Raw genomic sequence first — 21,650 nt, 5'->3', positions numbered from 1 at the left:
ATCCACGCGTATTACATATTTAAGCCCATATTCATTCACCAGTCTACCTCCTTTAATTCTAATCTTTATAAAGTATAAGCTCATATACCTATATTTATATTCATTATATGCAGTTAGACACAAAAACATTACTTTATATTGTAATTATAAAATATTTAATTAAAAATTTACGAAATAAACTTATTTAATTAAGTTCAATTTAATCGTAATAAAAAAAAATCGTGAGCTTTCATTTTTAAGTACTTTCTAAAGTATATATATATATAGCTAAAATAATTAAAATGTCGGAGACAATATATATAATTTTAATGAGTATAATTTAATAATATATTTTACAAATATAAAGTAAAATAAGTACTATAATACTTATACTCATATTTATTTTTATTTATTTTTATGTATTATTGCTCACATATAAATCCATTCTTATTTAATGAATAATTTTTTTGTTCGTAATAGAATTCATTGATATAGACGTTAAATTTAAAAACTACTTAAATTATTTTATATTATTTTTATTATCATGTAAATATTTAAATTTGACATCTTATATATAATATATTTTACATATATATATATTGAGTCTCGATATCATTAATTAATATTTTCATTTTGTACATTTTAAATTAATTAAAATATATGATAAATATATTTTTATATTAATGATTATAAAAATAGTTTTTATTACGTAATAATTTATGACTAAATTGAGAATATAAAATATGGATTTAATATAGTTTAATTTTAATTAAAAAATAACTCCACGAGGCTGAGAGCACCTAAATTTTGTTCCTGTAAAAAAAAATTGTTCTAAAAAGAGGAACAGTTAAACGAGGAATTGAAGAAGAAGGAGGGTGAAAATGGCGCGGATGCTACCATACGGTGATGTTGATTCGAGTTTGAGGGCCCTGGCCGGTCGCGCCGAGGGTTTCGGCCGCCACTCCATCGGTGGTCTCCACGGTTCTCTCTATTTCGTCACAACCCTTGCAGGTCAATTTAATTTAATTTAATTTAAGACAATAATCAATCCTAATTATAATTAGGATTATTTCAACAAAATTAACGGCGTTTTCTTTAGAAAATTGAAGTTGTTACGGTGAATTGATGTTTGAAATCGTCCATTGCCTTGCAGATGACGGTCCTGGGTCCCTTCGCGATGCATGTCGTAGAAAGGAACCTCTGTGGATTGTTTTTGAGGTTTCAGGTACAATTCATCTTTCATCGTACCTCAGTGTCTCATCTTATAAGACAATAGATGGCAGAGGTCAAAGGATAAAATTCACTGGCAAGGGTTTGAGGCTGAAAGAATGTGAACACATCATCATTTGCAACCTTGAGTTTGAGGGTGGTAGGGGTCATGATGTGGATGGCATTCAAATTAAACCAAATTCTAGGCATATATGGATAGATAGATGCAGTCTTCGTGATTACGATGATGGCCTCATAGACATTACTAGGCAAAGCACCGATATTACTATATCTAGGTGGGTTTGTTTTCTCGTTTTTTGACTGAATTGTGAACTGTAACGGTGATTGATTGAATGTGCTGTGTTGTAATGGGTTACTTTGATTGTGGCATCAGGTGTTACTTTGCACAGCATGACAAGACCATGCTAATTGGAGCTGACCCGTCTCATGTTGGCGATAGGTGCATCCGTGTGACGATTCATCATTGTTTCTTTGATGGAACACGGCAAAGGCAGCCTCGTGTGAGATTTGGAAAAGTTCATCTGTACAACAATTACACCAGAAACTGGGGAATATATGCTGTTTGTGCTAGTGTTGAATCCCAGGTGAGTGTGCTGCTATCATGCTCAGCCTTTTGAGTTTCCTTTGCATTTTCTAGGTAATGAGGAAATGATTGATTTCTTGGAAATCATTTTGCAGATATACTCTCAATGCAACATATATGAAGCAGGAGCTAAGAAAAAAACTTTCGAATTTTATACCGAGAAGGTAAATAATTTCCTCTTCACTCCACGTTTTCTGTTTTATCAGAGTTAATTTGGGCCCTTCATTGCCTATTACCTTCTCAAATTTTCATCTCTAAAACCCAAAGGTCACCCAAAAAAGGAGTGTTTATTTTACCCATTCTAATGTCTCAGTTTATGAGTCATTAATATTGTTCTTAGGATCAGTCTGAAGTCCAGACATATAAATAATTGTACACTTCTTGAAATATTCAATTTCGTTATATCGTTTTAGCAAATACATAGTTGTGTACTATTACCATTTATCGCCCACTTAATTTCTGCGATCCAAAAATTGGTTTTTACCCTTCAGATCAGCCGTATTGGACAGCACTTAATAGTTTATACCCCGGAGGTTACTAATGTTTGTGATAAAAATGGTTCCCTAGGCTGCAGATAAGGAAGAGCAGAAGTCTGGTTTCGTAATATCTGAAGGTGACATGTTTCTGAATGGTGCTCAACCATGCTTACTAACAGAATACAGAGAAGAATCCATGTTCCATCCTAGTGAATATTATCAAACTTGGACGATGGAAGCAGCTGCACATTCTCTCAGAGAAGTCCTACAGTTATCTACAGGTTGGCAATCCATTTGTAGGCCAGTAGACAATGTGGTCATTAACTAAATTCATTGCACTGCGGGTTTATGTCACCACTCACCATTGACATAACATCAAATACATTCAAGAGAAAAGGTTCAAATTTCCGCTCTTTTAATTCGAGTAGTACTAGCATAATTATTGTATTCTGTGAACGTAGCCAACTTTGTTGGTCTGACACTTTGGCATTTTGGTATTTATACCTGTCGCGAATAAGAATTCATTTTCAGTGTCGGAAGCTACTCAAATTTGGAATATTTAGCTGTGACTTTTGAGGTCTTCCGTGCCCTTTTATTAAATTTATTTTCGTAGTTTATACAAGTGGTGATCGAGCAAGAGAATTCTATACGCCAAGTGTACTAAATTCACATTGTCAACTTTCTTGACATTTGACTTCACGCCAAGCATATGAAGTATGAAAATAAGATCGCTTTTTCTGAGTTGATAATTTGAAAAGGATACATTAATTCCCGGAAACATTCCTATTCTTTTATGTCACTTTGTCATCAAATCATTTGGAAGGAGTTTGGATGGTCTGAACGAGAACAAGAGATTAGTGCCATGATGTTTTTATGTTCGGTATGTGCCATTCTTTTGCGCATCAATTGTCGTAGTGCTTGGATCACGGGTAAAGTTAAAAAATATTATATATATATATTACCTTTATATTCAGACATGTAACAAAAAATAAAAATAAATAAATAAGAGAATTGGGCCGGACAAAGCTGACCCTGGATTTATGTCAACAACCCGCTCAACCATCAATTGAGTAAAATTGGACTGTAACACTTTCGGATTTATGTAAATAACCCACTCAACCATCGAATAAGTCAGGTTGGTCTAAAACACTTACATTCAGACGTCTTTACAACGTAGTTCTACGTAACAATATAGTCATTCTAGCTAGTTTCCTCAATTCAATTAAGAATCATAAACTATAGTAAGATTAAAAAATATAAATTGTAAATACACAAATTCAACCCCCCACTTTTAATATCCTTACTTATACGCACGACAACATTCAATGTCAATCTCTAATTTCTCAACTAAAAACATTTATAAAATAACTAATAATAGTAAAATTTTATTAAAACTTTTTTGTTGTATTTTTATAACTTCAAATATAATATCTGCATACTTTTTTCATAAATGTTTTCTAGTTATGAATACTTAAACTCAACTTTTAAAAGCTAAAGTCAACAAAATCCTATAAAATAAACCACTCGTTAAGAATATAAAAACATGTAAGAAAAAAGGTAAATTAAGACCAATGCACCAGACATTTTCATTCGAAAAGTTTATGTAAAGTGATGCGTACTCCGTACTATTATCAACAAAATCAATATTAGGTTTACAGGGTTATTCAAAATTATACGAATATAAAAGTATTAAATAAAATAGGGAAGGATAATTTCCTACTCTCATAGTCATTTGTTTGACTTAACATATTGAAATAATTTGAAAGTAGCCATAAGAAGCTGCGCTGGATATGGTGAGATTAAAGATTCAAATATCAGTGTACAGAAAATTTGTAGATGAAAACGTCGATAATTGAAATGGCAAGAATTTAAAGCATTCTTCCCTTTTTAGAAGAAATCCACTTGTAGACTAACAATCAGCAGAAATCCCAGTCCCATATTAAAGATAGAAACTAACAATCCACATAAATACTAGTAGCTTCAAGAAAGAGACCCCAGGTCTAAGACATGAAATTTAACATAACCAATAATTCCAACATAAAACTACAAAATGAGATGTATCAAAACTTGTCAAGTATAAACGGATGTAAAAGTCCATTTAAAAGATACGATTGCTCTAATGTTACACCTTGATAGCATACTTCCTCATTGGGAAATACGTCTCTTTCTTCTTCTGCCGCTCAGTCTTCAATGATGCCTGCATGAAAAAGAAATTACGAATCTCAGGAGCAATAACATGTTGGCCAGCTCCAACAAATATAGATGCGAAACAATTACAAAAGAATAAATCATTCCACAATCACGTCAATCTGAAAATAGTATATAAAAACTGCAAAAGCTAAAAAAATAATCTATATTGTGGAATCTAAGAAAAACTAGTTGTATACTCCTCCATTTATCTCTGACAAATTTCATATATAGGAATAAATAACTGGAAAAATTGTGGAATTTTTGTTTGTTTCTATCAAAATTAAAAAAAGAGGGTGTGTCCATGATGTTAAGAGCAAGATTTTGTATAAATCCTAATCAAGGTTGTTTTAAACTCATGTTTGAAAGTTAATGGTATCCATAAAACATATTTCAGTGCGAAAGATGATGTGAATGGGTCAACTGCTGGCACCCTATACCCAAGGACAACCATTTTCCGATAGATTCTGACATCAGAAGTCATATTCAGTAACTTCAGCAGCACCCATACACAAAAAGGGGTACTAGAACTCTATCTCAATTCTCACCAGACTAGTATATAACAAAGTATAACGGAGGGGATAACTACCAATCTCAAAAATCAACAAACATCCTAATTCTATTAACCAACCATTTGGTTCAGATAGACGTCAGCTAAATAGAATACACCAAAATTAGAGCGTCGTGAATTTGTTCCTTCACCCCCCACCCCCCCAAAAAAAAACAAATAAACAGTGCTACAAGGGTGTAATGGGATAACAAATTCTAACAATATACAGGTAAATCTTGAAAAAAAAAAAAGGGAAACAAAAATGGGAGTAGCGAAATGGAGAATTTAATACAACACAAAACTGACAATCAAACTAGAACAGCTAATCAATAAAAAAATGAAGAAAATGCAAGCCTTTATTAATAAAGTTAATTAATTTATTTAAATTTTAAAACGAAAAACTACTATAGCACATGTGATTAGGAGTGAGTAAAGCGTTGCATTGAATGGTGAACAAAAGGGTTAAACCAGAGAAGAAGGGATTACCTGGTGCTTAGTAAGCCTTCTGCGAATAGCCCTTGTCTTCTTTGGGCGCAGATCAAGTGGCAAATACTTCTTATGCTTATAAGCTTCCCTCAACGCAGCTTTCTGCTTCTGAGAAATCACAGTCAAAACCTGGGCAATCGACAACCTCACCACCTTTCTGCAACCCCAAAACAAAGACATTAACACAAACACCTCAAATGCAAAAACACATTAAGGAAAGGAGCGATTTTTACATCTTGGAGAGCTTGTTAGGGGCACCACCAGTGACCTTAGCAACACGAAGCAAGGCAAGTTCGGCCTTGAGGTCCTTCAGCTGATTCAACAGTTCAGCCTTGTTCTTTTGCCTCAACTCGTGAACCTTGATTCTAGCTGCACAAACAATCTTTCAATCGCATAACTTAAAAAAAAAAGTAGAACAACAGAGAGAAATTAAGTGTATCGGAAATTACCCATTGCTTCACGAGCTTCTTGCTATGGCTGCGCCTCTTCTCTACAAACCCTAGTTTTTATGCAACGAGAGGGACGAAGCACGGTTTTTGGTTCTTTTAAGTTAATATGAAGGGTTTTTTCGGGTGGTTCACGGGTTTGGCCCATTTGAGTTGTGAACTAGCCCTACTTTTTATTTCTTGGATAGTGAGGAGGCCCACTTAAATTTTACCTTTTAAGCAAATTGGGCCTTGAACGTAAAAGGTAAAGCGGGCCAACTTCAAATTACCTATTTGCCCTCCAATTGAAATATGAACTGTTGACCTCATTTCCCTTGCCCAGCCCCAAGTCGTGCTCTTATCTGTGTTTTAATTTATTTTTAAAAAATGTTATAACATGAAATTTACTTTTATTTATTATTGAACTTAATCACATTTTATTATTAAAATTTTAAAATGTATATTACTTTTTTATTGGTTTTTATTCATAGTTCTCAAAAACTCTATTTATTAAGGGTAAATAGTAAAAAATATATATTTTATATTATTTTCACAGTTAGTGTATAGACCTCTTAACAATTATTGGATAGATATGTAAAGACAAGAAAGTGAGTGTGGGATTTGATAATAATATTAATTATCATCAATATTTAACTCATTTAAAATGAAATATAAAGTTAGAAACTTATTGACAGATTTTAGAAATATACATATTTTGTTTAGGTAGAGAAAAGATAAAAATGCATCTATATGTAAATTTAGTAAGAGAGATATAGAAATTTTAATGAAGAGACACAGGTTGAAAAACGCAACTCTAAGTGGTGTGTTTTAAGTACATCTGAGTCAAAATGAGAAGAAAATAAAGTAATGTTAACCGAATGATCCAAGTAAGTTAGATGAAAATATATTATATGAAATTGAGTATTAGATGATAAAGAGGCAACAAGAAAGTAATTTTAATTACATTACATTACATTCTATCATGAAAATAATAGAAAATATAACAATTCATTTCATTCAATTCAATTACATTACATTCTATCTTAACCTTAATTTAACCACACATATCCATAATTTTCAAGATGAGTAAACGCCTCGTGTGCCAGTGACATGTTTATAAAGATTTCACAGGTTGAGTTCACCTTGATCAGACATTAGTATACATGTCAAATAGAACACACTGATTGAATAATCATTAATCAGTCATTGCCTTTATGTCTTTAACTAGTTTTCGAAGTTTACAATGCAAACATTAATTAAACAAAGTAGCTACGTTATTTCATCCTCATGTTGAGTCTTACCCAACTTTGTTTTTTCAATAGTTTGACTATCCGTCCTAAATGTACAGAATATTTTTCAATTTGTATGGATAGTTAAGTCACTAAGTAAACAAGATGCATGGATTTTATGCTTGACATTTAGTTTTTCCAATCAATCTCATCTGATGATTGGGTTGAATCGGACGGCGGTGGCCGACGCTGGACACGGTGAAGGTTAATGCGGTGGTTGAAGGGTGTTGTCTACTACTTGACGGAGAGTGAAAGAATAGTCCAAACAGTAGAAGATGAAGCAAGTGGAGATGCAAATTGCAAGTGCATGTCAGGTTAGTGGTTTGTTCTTGACATAATCATTCATGGATGATCCATGCAAATATTCAAACAATTAATATCATCTGTCTCTGCCACTGTCTTTCCTTTTGGTCAATGCTGCCGTCCCTTTAGGCCTTTATGGAAATAAGGAAAACTGTACTGTGTTTGTGTGTTGCATAAACCACAGTTATACTTTTCCACTGTGATTTCTAATTTTTTTTAATATCATTCTTTATCTTTCCTTTTTTTTTGTACTTTTAAGTCAATAATGCTATATATGTATTTATATACTTTTTATTAATTTTGACTTAATAACACTTTTAATCTTTATATTTTAATATATGCATAATTCTGGCCTTTCTAATTTTAGTTGTTTATATTAAGTTAATTTCTGGTTATCATAAATTCTCATATAAGTTAACTGCATATGACATTAATAAATTATTTATATTTTATGATATAAGGGTAAAACATCTGGAGAGAAAGATGAAAAATATTATTAAGGTATAGATATAAATTAATAAGATATTAAAAACAATTAAAATAGAAATAAAACATAAAAGACTAGGTAAATATTTAAACAAATATAAATTTTGAAAAATTATATTATTTATTTTATAAATTTAAGATTATGAACTAATTTAATAAATTTTATTAATATAAGTAAATTAAATAAAAATAAATTATAATAAAAAGAAAATAAATAATTACGTCTTATTCCACCACAATTTTAGGATATTTATTGTTTTAACTTAAAAAAAATTTAAAAGGAAGGCACATTTTTATTACTTTTAAATAAGCTAATTTTCGTTATTTATTTATTTATTTTCTTCTTCTCCAAAATAGTGTAGAACAAGTATTAAATGCATAAAAAAGTTATTTTCACTTGAACTTTGATTATTTGAAATTTTCACGTATGAACCTTTCTCCTTTGCAAAGTCACTGTACCGTACATGTCAAGTGTGAACGAAACCTGACCCATTTCAATGCATCATGGCTGCCGGACTTTTAAGTAAATAAAAGAAAACAAACTATATATTACTTATATCATTTAAATTAACTATAGAAAATAAAATTTTAAAAATTACAGAAAATAAAAGCGTAAAAATTATATTTTAAAATTAACTAATCTTCTTATTTACAATAATTAACTAATGCAATCCTCGGTATATAAAATCATTAAATAATTGTTAAGATAAAATAATCATTTTATGTTACATAATATTTATTTAGCTAAACTATGCTGTACACCATACTGTTAATACTTAATGTCAGTTTTTAGAGTTTAATTTAACAATTTTAAAATAATAATTTTTATCTTAAAATATTTATTACATTTTATATTTTTAATATGATACATGTTTTTTAATAAGAAATAACATTTTATAAATAATATGGAAGCGAATGTGTAAATATAACCAATTTAAAATAGTCATTACATTCTCATTTTTTTAAATTATACTAAATAAGTTACAAAATGAAATAAAAATATAAAAAGAATTCATCAATATAAAGTAAAATATCAATAATTATAATTATAAATAAATATTTTAAATTACTAGTACAACGACAGTATAAAAAAAGTCATCACAAGTATATGTTGATAGTTGACATCGAAATTTTAAAGAATGTACAAATATAATTTCATTGGATTTGTGGAATATGCATTAAGCTATCAACCTTAACTCATGTCACATTTATTTAAAGATAATAACAATAATATATATTGTGAGTGGCATTTGAGTTATTTTTTTTTATCAAGTTTGCATGAGTTAAAATTTGAATGAATAAAAGGTCTAATTTTATTTAGGATTTTAATTTTAATACCTAAGCCCTTTTTTTTTTTTTATAGAATTTTTAGGTTGATCCATGGTATGTCTATTTTACTATTTTTTATGTGCGTTTGTATAAATATTATTAAATTAAAATAAAATTTTAAGATAAATAATAAAAATAGTAAGACTAACTTTAATTTTTTTTAAAATATTTATGATTATATTAATAAATATTTTATTATATTAAATAAAATAAATAAGGAGATATTTTTAAAATTGAAAAATATAAAAAAATCAATTTAATTTTATATTGAATAAAAAGTATATACTTGTATAAAAAAATAGTTAGCACACTGAGAAATGGAATTAATTTATAAAAAAAAATTCATTAAAAGAAAGCATTATAGTTTAAAATTAATATTTATAAATTATATAAAATTGATAATAATGGTATCTATTTATAAATCATAAAATTAGATTTATGATTTACTAACTATTCCATTTGAATATTTAAAATCTATTCTTATCCCATTCTCTAAGAACAGCTCTTTCATATTCATTATCTTACCTCGCCCTCGTTCTTATCCAACCCTTACACGGTTTCAACTCTAACTTTCAATATATGGACCCAAAAATTAAACGAATCACTGCAACTTAAAATTCAATTTTATTCAATAAGATTTGAACAGCTTAATCACTGATCACATTCCAATATAATCATCAATCAGCAAAGCCACAAAGTCCACCATCAAAGTCGAGTCAAAAGAAGAGAAAAGAAAAAGTCATATATGTAATGCCAAGTTGCTTATAAATAAGGGGAGCTCATGCCAAGATTCAACTCCAGAAAAAAGGCACATCTTTTATATTAAACCACTGTAATAATCTAAAATCTATGCAACCTTCTTTACCCTTTTCTATATATGGATCAATTCAACAACATTTTTTAAGAATTCTTGTGTATTAGTCATCAATTGAAAAATTAAACTAAATTCTTAAAATCTGCCAAGCCATCTACCAAGTCATTCTGTTCCAGCATATTTATCAGCAAAATATTGATATTAGTCATTAATTAACTAATAATTATCTGTATGTCAACATTTTTTTACGATTAATATGTCAACAATTTAGTTTTAAAGCATTTCTCAGTGGGCCAAGCTTAGAGGGAGAAACGTTGGTTCATAGAATCACCTCTCTCTCTCTCTCTCTCTCTCTCTGTGTGTGTGTGTCTGTCTACTCTATAAATAGGGAATATGTGATTTCCAAATTTCCATGCACTAAAAATTTCTCCTTCCCACTTCACTCATCAAAAGACTATTTCTCCTCTGTTTCCATCTCTCCCTCCTCCCTTTTTTTTTTATCATTCTCGAGAAAAAGAAAAAAAGAACAGAAAATTAGACCAAACCTTCGGAGTCCAACGTTAACAAATCTTCATGGTCTCTCTCTCTCTCTCTCTCTCTCTCTCTAATTCTTTCTTTCTCTCTGTATAATTATCATTCCTAATCCGTAGTTAGTTTTTCTTAATGATTTTTCTTTGCTTTCTGACGTGCAGGCGTTTGAAACAGAGATTAAATATGAAGAGGTAACGAGTAATACCGATATCTGTTCGTGTTTATGGGATCTTTTCTTATATCAATTCAAAGGGAAGAAGAAAAGAAGAGAAAAAAAATAAAATAAAAAAACAGAATCATAAAGATAAAAGAATTTATGTATTTTGCAGGAATACGTATTGAACTCTCGAGACATGAAGCTTTTTGCATGCCAATGGCTTCCGGTTAATGAAAGTCCAAAAGCGTTAATCTTCATCTGCCATGGGTATGCCATGGAATGCAGCATCACCATGAAGAGTAATTAATTTCCACAAGTCAATGAAAATAAAATTGCATTTATTATATATTATAGTTATTAATTTGGTGAATGATGATGTAATGAAACACAGGCACAGCAATAAGGCTTGCAAAAGCGGGTTTTGGTGTGTATGGAATTGACTATGAAGGGCATGGAAAATCAGATGGGCTTCCTGGTCTTGTTAAGAATTTTGATGATGTTATCGATGATTGCTCAAACCATTTCACTTCCATTTGTGGTCACCATCTTCTCTCTCTCATTTCAATTTTTGTTGCCTACCATTAAGCTTTTTAATTTGAACACATTTTCCAACCCACAAGGTGCCCACTTTTCTACTAAAAGATTGCTTATAAAAAATATAATATTACTTTTATGTTTATAAAGAGATTATTATTTGTTACCATGTGTCTATATATTAAAAAAAATCATTTTAATGAAATACTTTTTTAATAAATGAAATTACAGAAAAGGCAGAGAACAAGAAAAAGATGAGGTACTTGTTGGGGGAATCCATGGGAGGAGCTGTGGCCCTGCTTTTGCACTGGAAAAGGCCAGATTTCTGGGATGGGGCAATTTTGGTGGCACCCATGTGCAAGGTTGGCTTGCTTTCCTCCATTTATTTGTTTACTTTTGTTGTTATTCTATTAAAATATCATCTCCAAGCAAACTATATAATATATGCATCATACGTTACACACTGTCCTTTTTCTCCCATAATAATTATTTCATTAGAAAAACAAAAAATTGCATCCCCTCTCTTTCTCTCTCCCTCTCTTGTTTGGGTATTGTTTGCTTCTTGTTCTGCACGTTTCTTTTTCTATTGGGCCATTCACGTTTGTTCATTGGAATCCCGTGATTTACAGTGCCCAGCAAATTAGGAGCCAATCAAATTAAGTAGATATTGATGTGCATTTTCCTTTTACCTTTCTCTTATCATGGTTTGCTAGTTCAATATCCATCTTTTTATTAAAAATGTTATCAAGATGTACTCACATCTTGTAATTATCTGTTAATAATATTAGTTAAACAATCTAAAAAGTCCTTTTAAAAAAATCTAAAATTTCTATTTTAAACTGTATTTTTATACAAGTACATCTTGTTTTAAAAGGGAAAAAGATATCTCAATTTATATTTTATAAATGATCGAATTGATGGATTGTTTATAAACATTTTCTATCAATCTATGAGTAGTGATTGAAGTGGGTATTTTACAACAAAATGTATTTATTGTTATTATTAGGAGAGATTCTGTAAGGTTTGAGAGACAATCACGTAAGAGATACAGAAAGATACAAAATTGTAGCCATCAGAATCGCTTGTGTTACAAAATTATTTGCGAGATAATAACGCAAGGAAACAGAAAGATACAAAATTATTGTGACTCACGATGGACATGGTGCTCATCTTTTGTGTTACTCTATCTAGTTGAGGGGCATCAGAACTTTTTTATTGAATTGTGTGCATCAATATTTTATTATCAATCACTACTTTTCTCAATAATTTAGAATATGAAAATATATCTCAGGAATAAAGATAGAGTTTTTTAGTTTGTACGTTTTACAACTTAAATTTTTTTATTAGATAAAATAAAACATGTTAGAAAAAAAAAATTCTTGACCTGCAAGTTTACATCTTATTTAAATATGAACTATAGCTATTTTTATATATTATATTTTAGTTGATTTGTTAAAGCAAAATAATTCGATGGATCAGTTTGACCGATATTAGTGTTCAATAACGATGGCTTCTGACTTTTAGTAACGGATAAATCAATAATTTTCTAAGCTAAACTGTTGCAGTAGTTGTTCCTCACATATTACGTCACAGCTAGAAGATATTGCCTTCAGAAAGTGACTTTTTAATTTTAAACATAAACTATATAATTGGCAATCCATCAATTCAAGCAATAAATTGCAAAATCAATAATTTAGATTTATGAAAGTCTCTCCTTTTTTACAAATGATTATTACTTAAGGCATTATTGTTTAGTGTGCAACAGACCAAAAAACTTGTTTTGTTCTTGGCTAATGCCTTCCAAACGCGGCCTTGGGTGAAAATATTGTGAATTTGTTCACTCTATTGCAGTCATGGGGAAGCGTTTTCAAATTTCAAGTTATATTAACAACACATTATTGTGCAGATTGCAGATGAAATGAAACCCAACACAATAGTGATTGGTATATTAAGTGCACTAAGCAAATTTATTCCCTCATGGAGATTAGTTCCAACCAATGATGTCATTGATGCCGCCTTTAAACTCCCTGAAGTCAGAGAAGAGGTATGGACACAAATTGTATTCCATAAACTAATAATTGCCGATTAAAACCAACTTATGAATCACTTCAAAATAAACACAGAGACACATAGTTGCACTTTATTGACTCACTAATTATAATTCTTATCATATTAACATATGAGAAAAAAAAATGGTAGAATGTAAAGGTGTTATTTTTGTGGTGCAGATTAGAGCCAACGAATATTGCTACAAAGGAAAGCCTCGGTTGAGAACAGGCTACGAACTTTACAGGGTCAGTACAGATATTGAGCAAAGATTACACGAGGTTTGTCAAATTTTCTAATACTCCTTATAGTTTGTTTATAAGACTTAATGCAAAAGTTGTGACCCATCTTTCTTTGGTTAGGTGTCACTACCTTTTCTGCTTTTGCATGGTGAGGAAGATAAAGTGACAGACAAATCAGTTAGCAAACAACTATGTGATGTGGCAGCAAGCTCGGATAAGACACTGAAGTTGTACCCAGAAATGTGGCATGGTCTATTGTATGGGGAGCCACCAGAAAATTTGAACATTGTATTTTCAGATATTATTAATTGGGTAGAGGAGAGATCTCAATATGGAAATTCAAGAGTGGAGAGAGAGCTGAAAGAACAAAATGAATGTTTGGTGAAAGTCTAAATTGGGTCCCTAACTATTTGTTTTGTACCAAAGAATTTGTCTTCCTTGGAGCTAAAGTTTGTTGTTGTTCGGTAAGATGCTTGGAAAACAAACGGAGGCAATGCAATAGGGATTGCGGGCACTGTTGTCGTGTAATCTCTTGTATGTCCCGAATCCCCATTTGGGTGTGCTTCCAAGTTCTGAAGAAATAACTAAATGTATTTTTTTCTCTATGCCCATTAAAGCCCCTGTAAAGTTGAAATTAATTTATAAAGGAGCTCCTGGTTTGGTTCTATTTTTGGCTCAATTTTTTAACTGAGCTTGCACCTCTCCCTCCACTAGCTCACAAGACTCGACATATCCTCTTCCACAATCACACTAACTACTGTCTCTAATGAGTTGAATTTTATTATCTCACTTAGGTCCTTAATTATACATGATCTTAGAAATAACACACATGAAGGCTTTGTCTGGATGAGAAGATTTTGAAAGAAAAGAAATTAAGAGAAGTAATTTTAGAAATAAAAAGTGTAATTTTTCCTTATTTAATGATTTTGTCTTTTAGCAGAAAGAAGAAATTTGAAAGAGGTGGGAGCCGCCAAAAAAAAAAAAACTTCTTCAAAGGCGTGAAAATGGAAATGGAGGAGGGGACACTTTCTTTTGAATTTTTGCTGTAATTTTTTAAAATAATAAAATATTTAAAAAATAAAAGTAAGAAAAGAATTATATTAAGAGTTTTAAATTTTTTTAAAATCAAGTCTATTATTATTATAAAAAATAAACTACTTATGTTTCTAATTTATCCAACCTAGAAAGATTTTTTAATTTTTCCTTATTTCTACCCATTAATATAATTCATTTTAATTCTACTTTTCATCCCTTACTTTGTTTATTGTCTTATTTAATCTCGTCATAAAAAACAAAGCAAAGATGCACCAAGAGAACCACACGCATGGAAGTTAGAAATAATAATACGTAGTTGTAAAAAAAAAGAAAGAAAGAATAATACGTTTCTTTTTCTTATTGACTATCTTTCTCATCAACTTCAATTTAATTAGAAAGAAAATAACAGCAATCAATTTGACAGGTCAATCTGAGATGACTGACGTTTCTTCAAAAGATTTTTTATTAGATTTAAGATTTATATAATTTATATCAACATTGCAAACAACCCCGTTGAGTGGCTATCACGATGGTTAAAAGTGCCGAATTAAAAGTTAACATGTCATACTCAAGTTGGTATTAATTCATACTGAATCATCCTAGTCAATAACAAACCGTGAAATATCAGGTACTGCAAATTCAACACCAAAACCCCAATCATCAATCGGTTACCACTACCTCTGCACACAATAAAATATATATTTCTCTACCAAACATCTTTTTTTCATGCATAATGTTGATGATACGTGACCCAACGCAATCAGCAGCACCTACTCTTCTTTGAAATGGTGAAGTGGTGATATTCCGGACAATAAATTTAATATAAAGTTAAACCAACGTCTGATTGAGTAATAGGGAAGGGTGCTGAGATGGAAGATAGAGAGATATGGGAAGCGTCATCACATCCACAAAGAGTGATAACAGTCAACTACGATTAATTACAACATATGGGTTTCATTTCAACAATAGAGTACAGTTCCTCATCCGCTTGCATTAAAATAGGACAAGAAATCACCGTTCCCGTATGAAGGAGATACACAAGCTTACTTCACTTTGTTAGTAGTAACCTAACTGCCAGCAAACGACCTCCTAGAAAAACACATTTCCGCAATGACCTGCACACAACCAAACCACAGTACAATGCATTCGTCAAATCAAAATTCTCAATAACATTAAAGCAACTACAAATTTATTCAAGATTAGTTATCATCGTCATCATCTGGGGACCAGCATAGCAACAGATGGAGGTAGTTTAAGTGGAACTGTGATGATCTTATGTAAACAACAGCATTTCTAAGTAGGTTTTAACAAAAGAGCAAATATGTGCCGTCTTCCATATTCAACCTTATCAATAATTATCAACTAGCAATTACTGAATCTCTAATTCTAATGAAAAGAATAAACCGACCCATGTGGTTCCAACAGAGAACACCTTGGTAAAGACAGACAGAACAGAAGTGTGGATTTCTATTTCTTCTAAGCTATACGCCAGAATGTAAGACTCAACCCGGTCAAGGGGACAAAATGGTAAATGGTGAATTTCTCTTGACATATCAGACCACATACATATTGACAAGTGAAAATTTCCCCCTTATTTATGCATCCCCCGTTGTTGTGTTATATTGGTTAGTGAAATTCTTTTAGACATATAAAATAACATCTTTAAGTATTGCTTGCTGTCCTACTACAACGACAAAGTGCTACAGAGTACAGACAACCAGACCTAAGTACATAGAAATAGGGAATCATACCTTTCAGACCATGACCATCATTTCTTAAATAATCTTATTTCGCACTTCCTCTAGTTTCTTCAGTATCTCTCCAGGGGTTCTGTCCAATTCATCAGCAATTTTTCTCTGCAAATCCATGGGCAATGTTGGGAATTGCTCGCATAGATCCCCATCAATAACATCCTACACAATAATCCAGGAGTATCAGAAATTTGTCAAAATTTAATGCCATGGCGATAAAAGATGCACAATCAACAAATAGACCATTTTGATGTGTCCAGGATTTTATTAGAGACCGAATAAAAAGGGCCCTATCAGAAACAGCAATGAAATATAACACGAAGGATGTTATCCAGCACAGATTGCAACCCGTGCTTTCCAACACCTTAATAGAAAGAACAAACAGCATAATATTAATCAGATATACCTTAACAGGAAAATAGGCAGATCTGTAGGCCATGTGATCTCTTCCACACAAAGGTGGATGATCCTGCCTCATATGCATCTCCAAATGAGAAAAGAAATCAACATCGTCTCGTGAAGTAAAGGCGTGTAATGCCCCAACACTTCCCATAACTGTTCCGTATACAATGCACTCTCCACTACCTGGTATGAGAGAAGCCTTTTGCAAGCATGTGACCACATCACCAACGTGAAATTGTACAATTTCTTCCACCTTATTGGGAGCTCCATTCAGCTTTCCCTGTTCCCACTTGATCCTCCCACCGGTAGGATCTTCTTCTATCTCATCTGAAACATCCTGTGGCAACCGCACAAAATAGATATTGCCAAACTTGTCGGCACCAGCCATAGTGTCAAAATCTATGTGGTAAGATGCAGTAAGCCACCTTGGAACACAATCATCAGCAAATATGTAAAGTTGGTTTTCATCCCTCCTATACTTGCAGTAATGGAAAGACTGGAAAAAACACAAAACACACAATTTAGCTGAAGAATTTATTAAATGAAAGGGATCATGGAGAGAAAGCAGCACATTGAATCTGAAAAAGCATGCCGACTATTTGCAAAATTAACAGAAAGACTTAACTCTTTCCAAAATGGAATAATCCCTACTGAAGCTTAGTAATACAAAACCAAATCAGTAAAATTAGAACATTAGAGTGTGCAGGACCCAGAAAAATTAATGTAAGAATCCACTGTGAATTTGATATCAAAAAATTCAGAAGTCATAACAAAAAATATTGCAGAATGCTCAACTCAAAGTACTGGATATTCAACAGGTACAGATATAAAAACACAAGCATACCTCTTGGACATCACCAACATAAATTCGATCACGGTATGCTTGAATAGAGACAATTGTGTTGGGGAACAGCTTATTCTCACATTTTCTTAACAATCGTCTTTTTCCCAAATCATACAGCCTGAGCACAGGTCCTATTCCTGCAAGTAATCTTCCTTGAAACTGACATAGAGCAACAGGAACGCCTTCAACCTGAGTTTTGTGAAGAAGTTCGAGGGATCTTCCATCCTCTACAAACCTATATATATGAATAAAACCAGCAGTTAAACTCCTTTTGGGCAAAAATTGCAGTCCCTTTGCTGTTCCAACAGCTAAAAGAGTTCCGTATTCCTTATCATGGAAATTTACTGTGCATATGCTGAAAGCAGCCTCATTCTCTTGTAGCTCCAAAAGACAAGTTGTATTTCCTGTCCTTGGATCGAGAACCCTGATGCAGGAAACCCACTTATCCGATTCAGCTTTTGGATAACCATAATGCTCATCAGAAAGTGGATCATCTTTATCTTCATCCTCACCACCATTCTCCATTTGGTCCGCACTTCCAGTACCATTTTCCCCAGCCTGAGCAGCCTCAAAACACTCTTTTCTTGCAGCTTCACGTTCTTCTGCAGTCAATGCTCCCTGATCACTCTCAATCATCACGAGAAGTTTTCGTTTGGGTTGCAGCACAAATTTCCTTGGTGTGTACCTTAACGGAATTACAGTTTCATTAAATGTCTCTCCTAATCTTTCTATAGTAAAAATCCTCAAGGCCTCACCAGCAACAGCAACTATACCTTCCACACATTGGTCAGACGAAAATGAGGCAGCATATTCAAGGGTTTCATATGAAAGGGGTGTTAAAAGGAAATGTCCTTGGTGAATATAACCAAGCCAAGGTCGACTTGACAAGCATAGCATAGCACGCTTGCCTCTCACAATAATGGGAAACAGCTTTGGGGCTCTCAATCCTAAGAACCTGGAACGGGAATCAGAAAGCTGACCTGTAACCATATCCACCACAGTTCTAAACAAGACACCATTCTGTAAGCCAGCATTCAAGAAAAGGCTAGCAGGATGATCTGCACCATCCTCACCACCAACAGATGCTTGAACTTCAAGAAAAAGAAGAGATTCTGGAGCTGAAGAAACACTTTGTACACTTAGAGCCTGCATACAATCATCAGGATCCAGTGATAAGATGCGAATGGTCTTGTCATATGAGCCAACTGCAAGAAAACGAGATCTTTGTCTGCCTTCAGGTACTGGAGCAATGTCCAAACAAGCAACATCTCCAGACATTTCATGCTTCTCCACCTCCATCAACTGACCAGTTACATCCACTTCAAAATATATAAGCTCCCCTCCACTCAGTGCAATAACCACCTGAAGTCTATTTGATCCAACTTTTGAAATAGTCCTCTTTCCAGGTGTTCTCCATTCATTAATACGGCCATCCTCCCTAATATGCCTAATACCATTTGGGTGAACCTGCATGAGAGAATCATCTCCAATCAAAGAAACAGCAAGGGAGGGAGTAGTATCTAGAAACCCACTGTCACTGACTTCTTCAACGGTCTCACCAATGGAAAGCACAAGAGTAGCATTTGTGAATGACACAACAATGTAAGCATCAAACTCATCAATAACATTCTTTTTCACTGTCCAAACAGCACTAGGTATGCCAGGAAGCTTGGATACTGCCATCTCACTAACTGCTAAACCAGTTCTCAGGATCCTCAAAGATGACCTAGGACCACGCCCGCAAAGAGTAAAAATTTGAGGAGTTTCCTCTTCAAAAAGATTACTGACCTTCATATCCATTATTGGCATTAAACTCTCAACCTGGTCAATCCTAACAAGGTTTTTCAGTCTTCTGGGCTGGAAAAACACTGGCTGAAAACCTTCTTCGGTCTCCATCAGCGTAGCAGACGATGCCTCCACATCATCATCATCCCCAATTGCCTTAAACTGATACAGAGCATGATTCCCAAACTCTGATGCCGCAAACAAGAATCCCGACTTCAGCACACACATTGAAGCCGTTACGGGAATAGTATCAAAATACTTAATCTTCAATTCCGAGACACGGTTGTCATTATGGGCCAAGGTGACCTTAAAAATATCTCCATACTCTGTCTGCAGAAGGAAGAAGAACATATTCTTCAGTTTATGCATGGCAGCAGAAACAATAAGCACACCACGCTCAGCAGGCAAGTCAGCACGCCGAGGAATCACAGCCCTAACATCCTGATGACCCTGATTCTTATAAATAACAAAATTTTCGGCACAAACAAGAACACCACTGGGGCCATCAACGCCTCCAGGAACAGTAACAAGCAAATTGGCACCATTATCAACCTGCTCAGACCACTTCCTAGAAACATGGTTAAGGCCAAGATCAAGCTCATAAAACGTCAAATGCTTCTGGGCTTCAGAAGCAGCCTGGCCAGTGGAATCTTGATCGGCCTCGGAGTAATCCAACTCAATAGCAGCAAAAATAGGGTTCTCAAAGCCACAGTCAACACCACAAATGGAATAGACCAAAGTGTGTGATTTATGAGCCTCTAAAGGGGAAGAAATGGTTAACCTAGCAGCAGTATCCCTATTCAAAACATAAACAAGCTTTTGCTTCTCACAAGCCCCAATCATAACAGCCCTACCCTTGGGATCTATGGCCAAATACTGACCCGGGACAATTCGGCGGCAACCGGATTTCCCGAAGGTTTCTTGGTGAGTTTTATCGAAAACATTTTTCTCCTTATTGTATTCAAGAATTACGATTCTACCGGAATCTGAACCCACCACGATGTAGTCCTTATGTGCTCCGTGAAACCTAAACTGAGCTAGAGACCTAATTGCGCCGAAAATTTCAACGGAGAGAATGGTTTGAATCCTACCGTTGTCGTCAGGGCGAAGAAGATCGAGAACCTTGCCTCTGGCCACCACGATTTCTTGGCTCTTGCCGCCGGAGAAGTTGCCGTTGATGGCGCAAACAATGCCTGTGGGTCGCTGCAGAGTGAGACTATAGAGATACATGGCTGTGGAATTTGTTTAGGGTTTTGGTTTCAATGTAACATTCACACAGTCGATGGCAAAAGAACGGTGTACACAGCAGAGAGAGTCGTTAACAGTGTGAGCTTAGTGGAGCGGGAATACAAACCCTAACTGGGGTTTCTGTTCCCTTCTCTCGTATTTTAGGATATCACCATTATCTGTTTATTTTTTTACTAATTTTATTATTTATGTTAGGTTGTTTTATAAAATTAAATAAATTTCATTTTAAATTATTCCACATGATCAAGACACATGTTTGAAATAGGAGAAGACTTGTATAAAATATACTAAAATATATTTTAGTATATTTTTTAAAAAAAAGTATAATTTAACCCCAAAAAATTCATAAATATTTTGAAGGAGTTCTTTTGTATTTCATCTCATTTTATTCTAAATTATATTAATAACATATACAAGGATGCATGTTTGTATAAAAATATATACATGTACAAAGAACTTCTCACTGTGATTTTTACTTTTTGTAATATATAAACATTAAATATTTTTAAAATATAAAAAATAATGAATAAATTTTCTACTCTTTAGTAAAAATTACATAATTCATTTCATATTATTATTATTATTATTATTATTATTATTACAACTTCAAGGATTTTTATTTTTATTTTCCATATATGTCAAATAATTTCATTATCATTTAATTTATGTTTTTTTTTTTTCCAAAGACAACCACAACGTGTCTGACAATATTTTTTTTCTATTAATTCCTAATATTTTATATTAACCAATATTATTATATTATCGTTTGAAAGCTTTTTTTTATTAAATCAATTCTTAAAAAAATATCACTAAATTTAAACTTTCATTTTACTACTTTATTTATATGGACGGATTTTTAGTGACAATTTAATGTTTTTAATGGAATAATTTAATTGAAAAACATTAAAAAGTTAATGTCACGCACTTTAATTTGTTTC

The 21,650-nt window shown here is 32.7% G+C and overlaps 4 protein-coding genes across 6 annotated transcripts; 2 read left to right on the top strand and 2 right to left on the bottom strand.

Moving 5' to 3' along the window:
- The first annotated feature begins 838 nt into the window (after nt 1-838).
- On the top strand, nt 839-2,820 carry LOC113872290 (putative pectate lyase 21). Of its 2 annotated transcripts, none has more exons than XM_027509732.1 (5): nt 839-990; nt 1,133-1,484; nt 1,583-1,793; nt 1,888-1,956; nt 2,360-2,820. In XM_027509732.1, exons 1-5 carry the CDS (start codon nt 861-863, stop codon nt 2,594-2,596), a joined length of 999 nt encoding a protein of 332 aa, XP_027365533.1. In that variant the 5' UTR covers nt 839-860; the 3' UTR covers nt 2,597-2,820. The 2 variants fall into 2 exon arrangements, with proteins under 2 accessions (XP_027365533.1, XP_027365532.1); XM_027509731.1 differs by having other exon boundaries at nt 839-993; nt 1,109-1,484.
- A 1,367-nt stretch (nt 2,821-4,187) lies between these two features.
- Nucleotides 4,188-6,015, bottom strand: LOC113872291 (60S ribosomal protein L35-like). The gene is made up of 4 exons (XM_027509733.1): nt 5,941-6,015; nt 5,725-5,860; nt 5,492-5,648; nt 4,188-4,465 (listed from the first exon to the last, which is right to left on the bottom strand). The coding sequence occupies exons 1-4, from the start codon at nt 5,942-5,944 to the stop codon at nt 4,391-4,393; spliced, it is 372 nt and encodes a 123-aa protein (XP_027365534.1). The 5' UTR covers nt 5,945-6,015; the 3' UTR covers nt 4,188-4,390.
- Nucleotides 6,016-10,438: 4,423 nt separating this feature from the next.
- LOC113872639 (caffeoylshikimate esterase-like) lies at nt 10,439-14,311 on the top strand. The gene is made up of 8 exons (XM_027510342.1): nt 10,439-10,713; nt 10,830-10,859; nt 10,998-11,124; nt 11,217-11,363; nt 11,591-11,721; nt 13,266-13,403; nt 13,588-13,686; nt 13,768-14,311. The coding sequence occupies exons 1-8, from the start codon at nt 10,711-10,713 to the stop codon at nt 14,038-14,040; spliced, it is 948 nt and encodes a 315-aa protein (XP_027366143.1). The 5' UTR covers nt 10,439-10,710; the 3' UTR covers nt 14,041-14,311.
- A 1,055-nt stretch (nt 14,312-15,366) lies between these two features.
- LOC113871250 (spliceosome-associated protein 130 A) lies at nt 15,367-20,841 on the bottom strand. 2 transcript variants are annotated; one of them, XR_003505784.1, is made up of 4 exons: nt 17,680-20,841; nt 16,840-17,260; nt 16,434-16,595; nt 15,367-15,797 (listed from the first exon to the last, which is right to left on the bottom strand). XR_003505784.1 is itself a non-coding variant. In XM_027508221.1 (4 exons), the coding sequence occupies exons 1-3, from the start codon at nt 20,692-20,694 to the stop codon at nt 16,458-16,460; spliced, it is 3,645 nt and encodes a 1,214-aa protein (XP_027364022.1). In that variant the 3' UTR covers nt 15,484-15,799; nt 16,435-16,457. The 2 variants fall into 2 exon arrangements, 1 of the variants encoding a protein (XP_027364022.1); XM_027508221.1 differs by having other exon boundaries at nt 15,484-15,799; nt 16,435-16,595; nt 16,840-17,331; nt 17,680-20,694.
- Between the last annotated feature and the right edge of the window lie 809 nt (nt 20,842-21,650).

The sequence above is a fragment of the Abrus precatorius genome, unplaced genomic scaffold (genome assembly GCF_003935025.1).
Source record: "Abrus precatorius isolate BTA unplaced genomic scaffold, Abrus_2018 Scaffold7, whole genome shotgun sequence".
NCBI classification, from domain to species: Eukaryota; Viridiplantae; Streptophyta; class Magnoliopsida; order Fabales; family Fabaceae; genus Abrus; species Abrus precatorius.
Note: the sequence above shows the minus strand (reverse complement) of the source record. Positions and strands in the feature narration are given on the sequence as shown.

Coding starts and splice junctions, on each gene's coding strand:
- LOC113872639 (XM_027510342.1), top strand. Junction 10,860..10,997: donor CAGAGATTAAATATGAAGAG/GTAACGAGTAAT, acceptor TGTATTTTGCAG/GAATACGTATTGAACTCTCG. Junction 11,364..11,590: donor CCATTTCACTTCCATTTGTG/GTCACCATCTTC, acceptor ATGAAATTACAG/AAAAGGCAGAGAACAAGAAA.
- LOC113872290 (XM_027509731.1), top strand. CDS start 861: ATGGCGCGGATGCTACCATACGGTGATGTTGATTCGAGTTTGAGGGCC. Junction 1,794..1,887: donor GTGCTAGTGTTGAATCCCAG/GTGAGTGTGCTG, acceptor ATCATTTTGCAG/ATATACTCTCAATGCAACAT. Junction 1,957..2,359: donor TCGAATTTTATACCGAGAAG/GTAAATAATTTC, acceptor ATGGTTCCCTAG/GCTGCAGATAAGGAAGAGCA.
- LOC113871250 (XM_027508221.1), bottom strand. CDS start 20,694: ATGTATCTCTATAGTCTCACTCTGCAGCGACCCACAGGCATTGTTTGC. Junction 17,332..17,679: donor ATGTTGGTGATGTCCAAGAG/GTATGCTTGTGT, acceptor TGTTTTTTCCAG/TCTTTCCATTACTGCAAGTA. Junction 16,596..16,839: donor CTGCCTATTTTCCTGTTAAG/GTATATCTGATT, acceptor ATTATTGTGTAG/GATGTTATTGATGGGGATCT.
- LOC113872291 (XM_027509733.1), bottom strand. Junction 5,649..5,724: donor CCTAACAAGCTCTCCAAGAT/GTAAAAATCGCT, acceptor TTGGGGTTGCAG/AAAGGTGGTGAGGTTGTCGA. Junction 4,466..5,491: donor GAAGGCTTACTAAGCACCAG/GTAATCCCTTCT, acceptor TTTTTCATGCAG/GCATCATTGAAGACTGAGCG.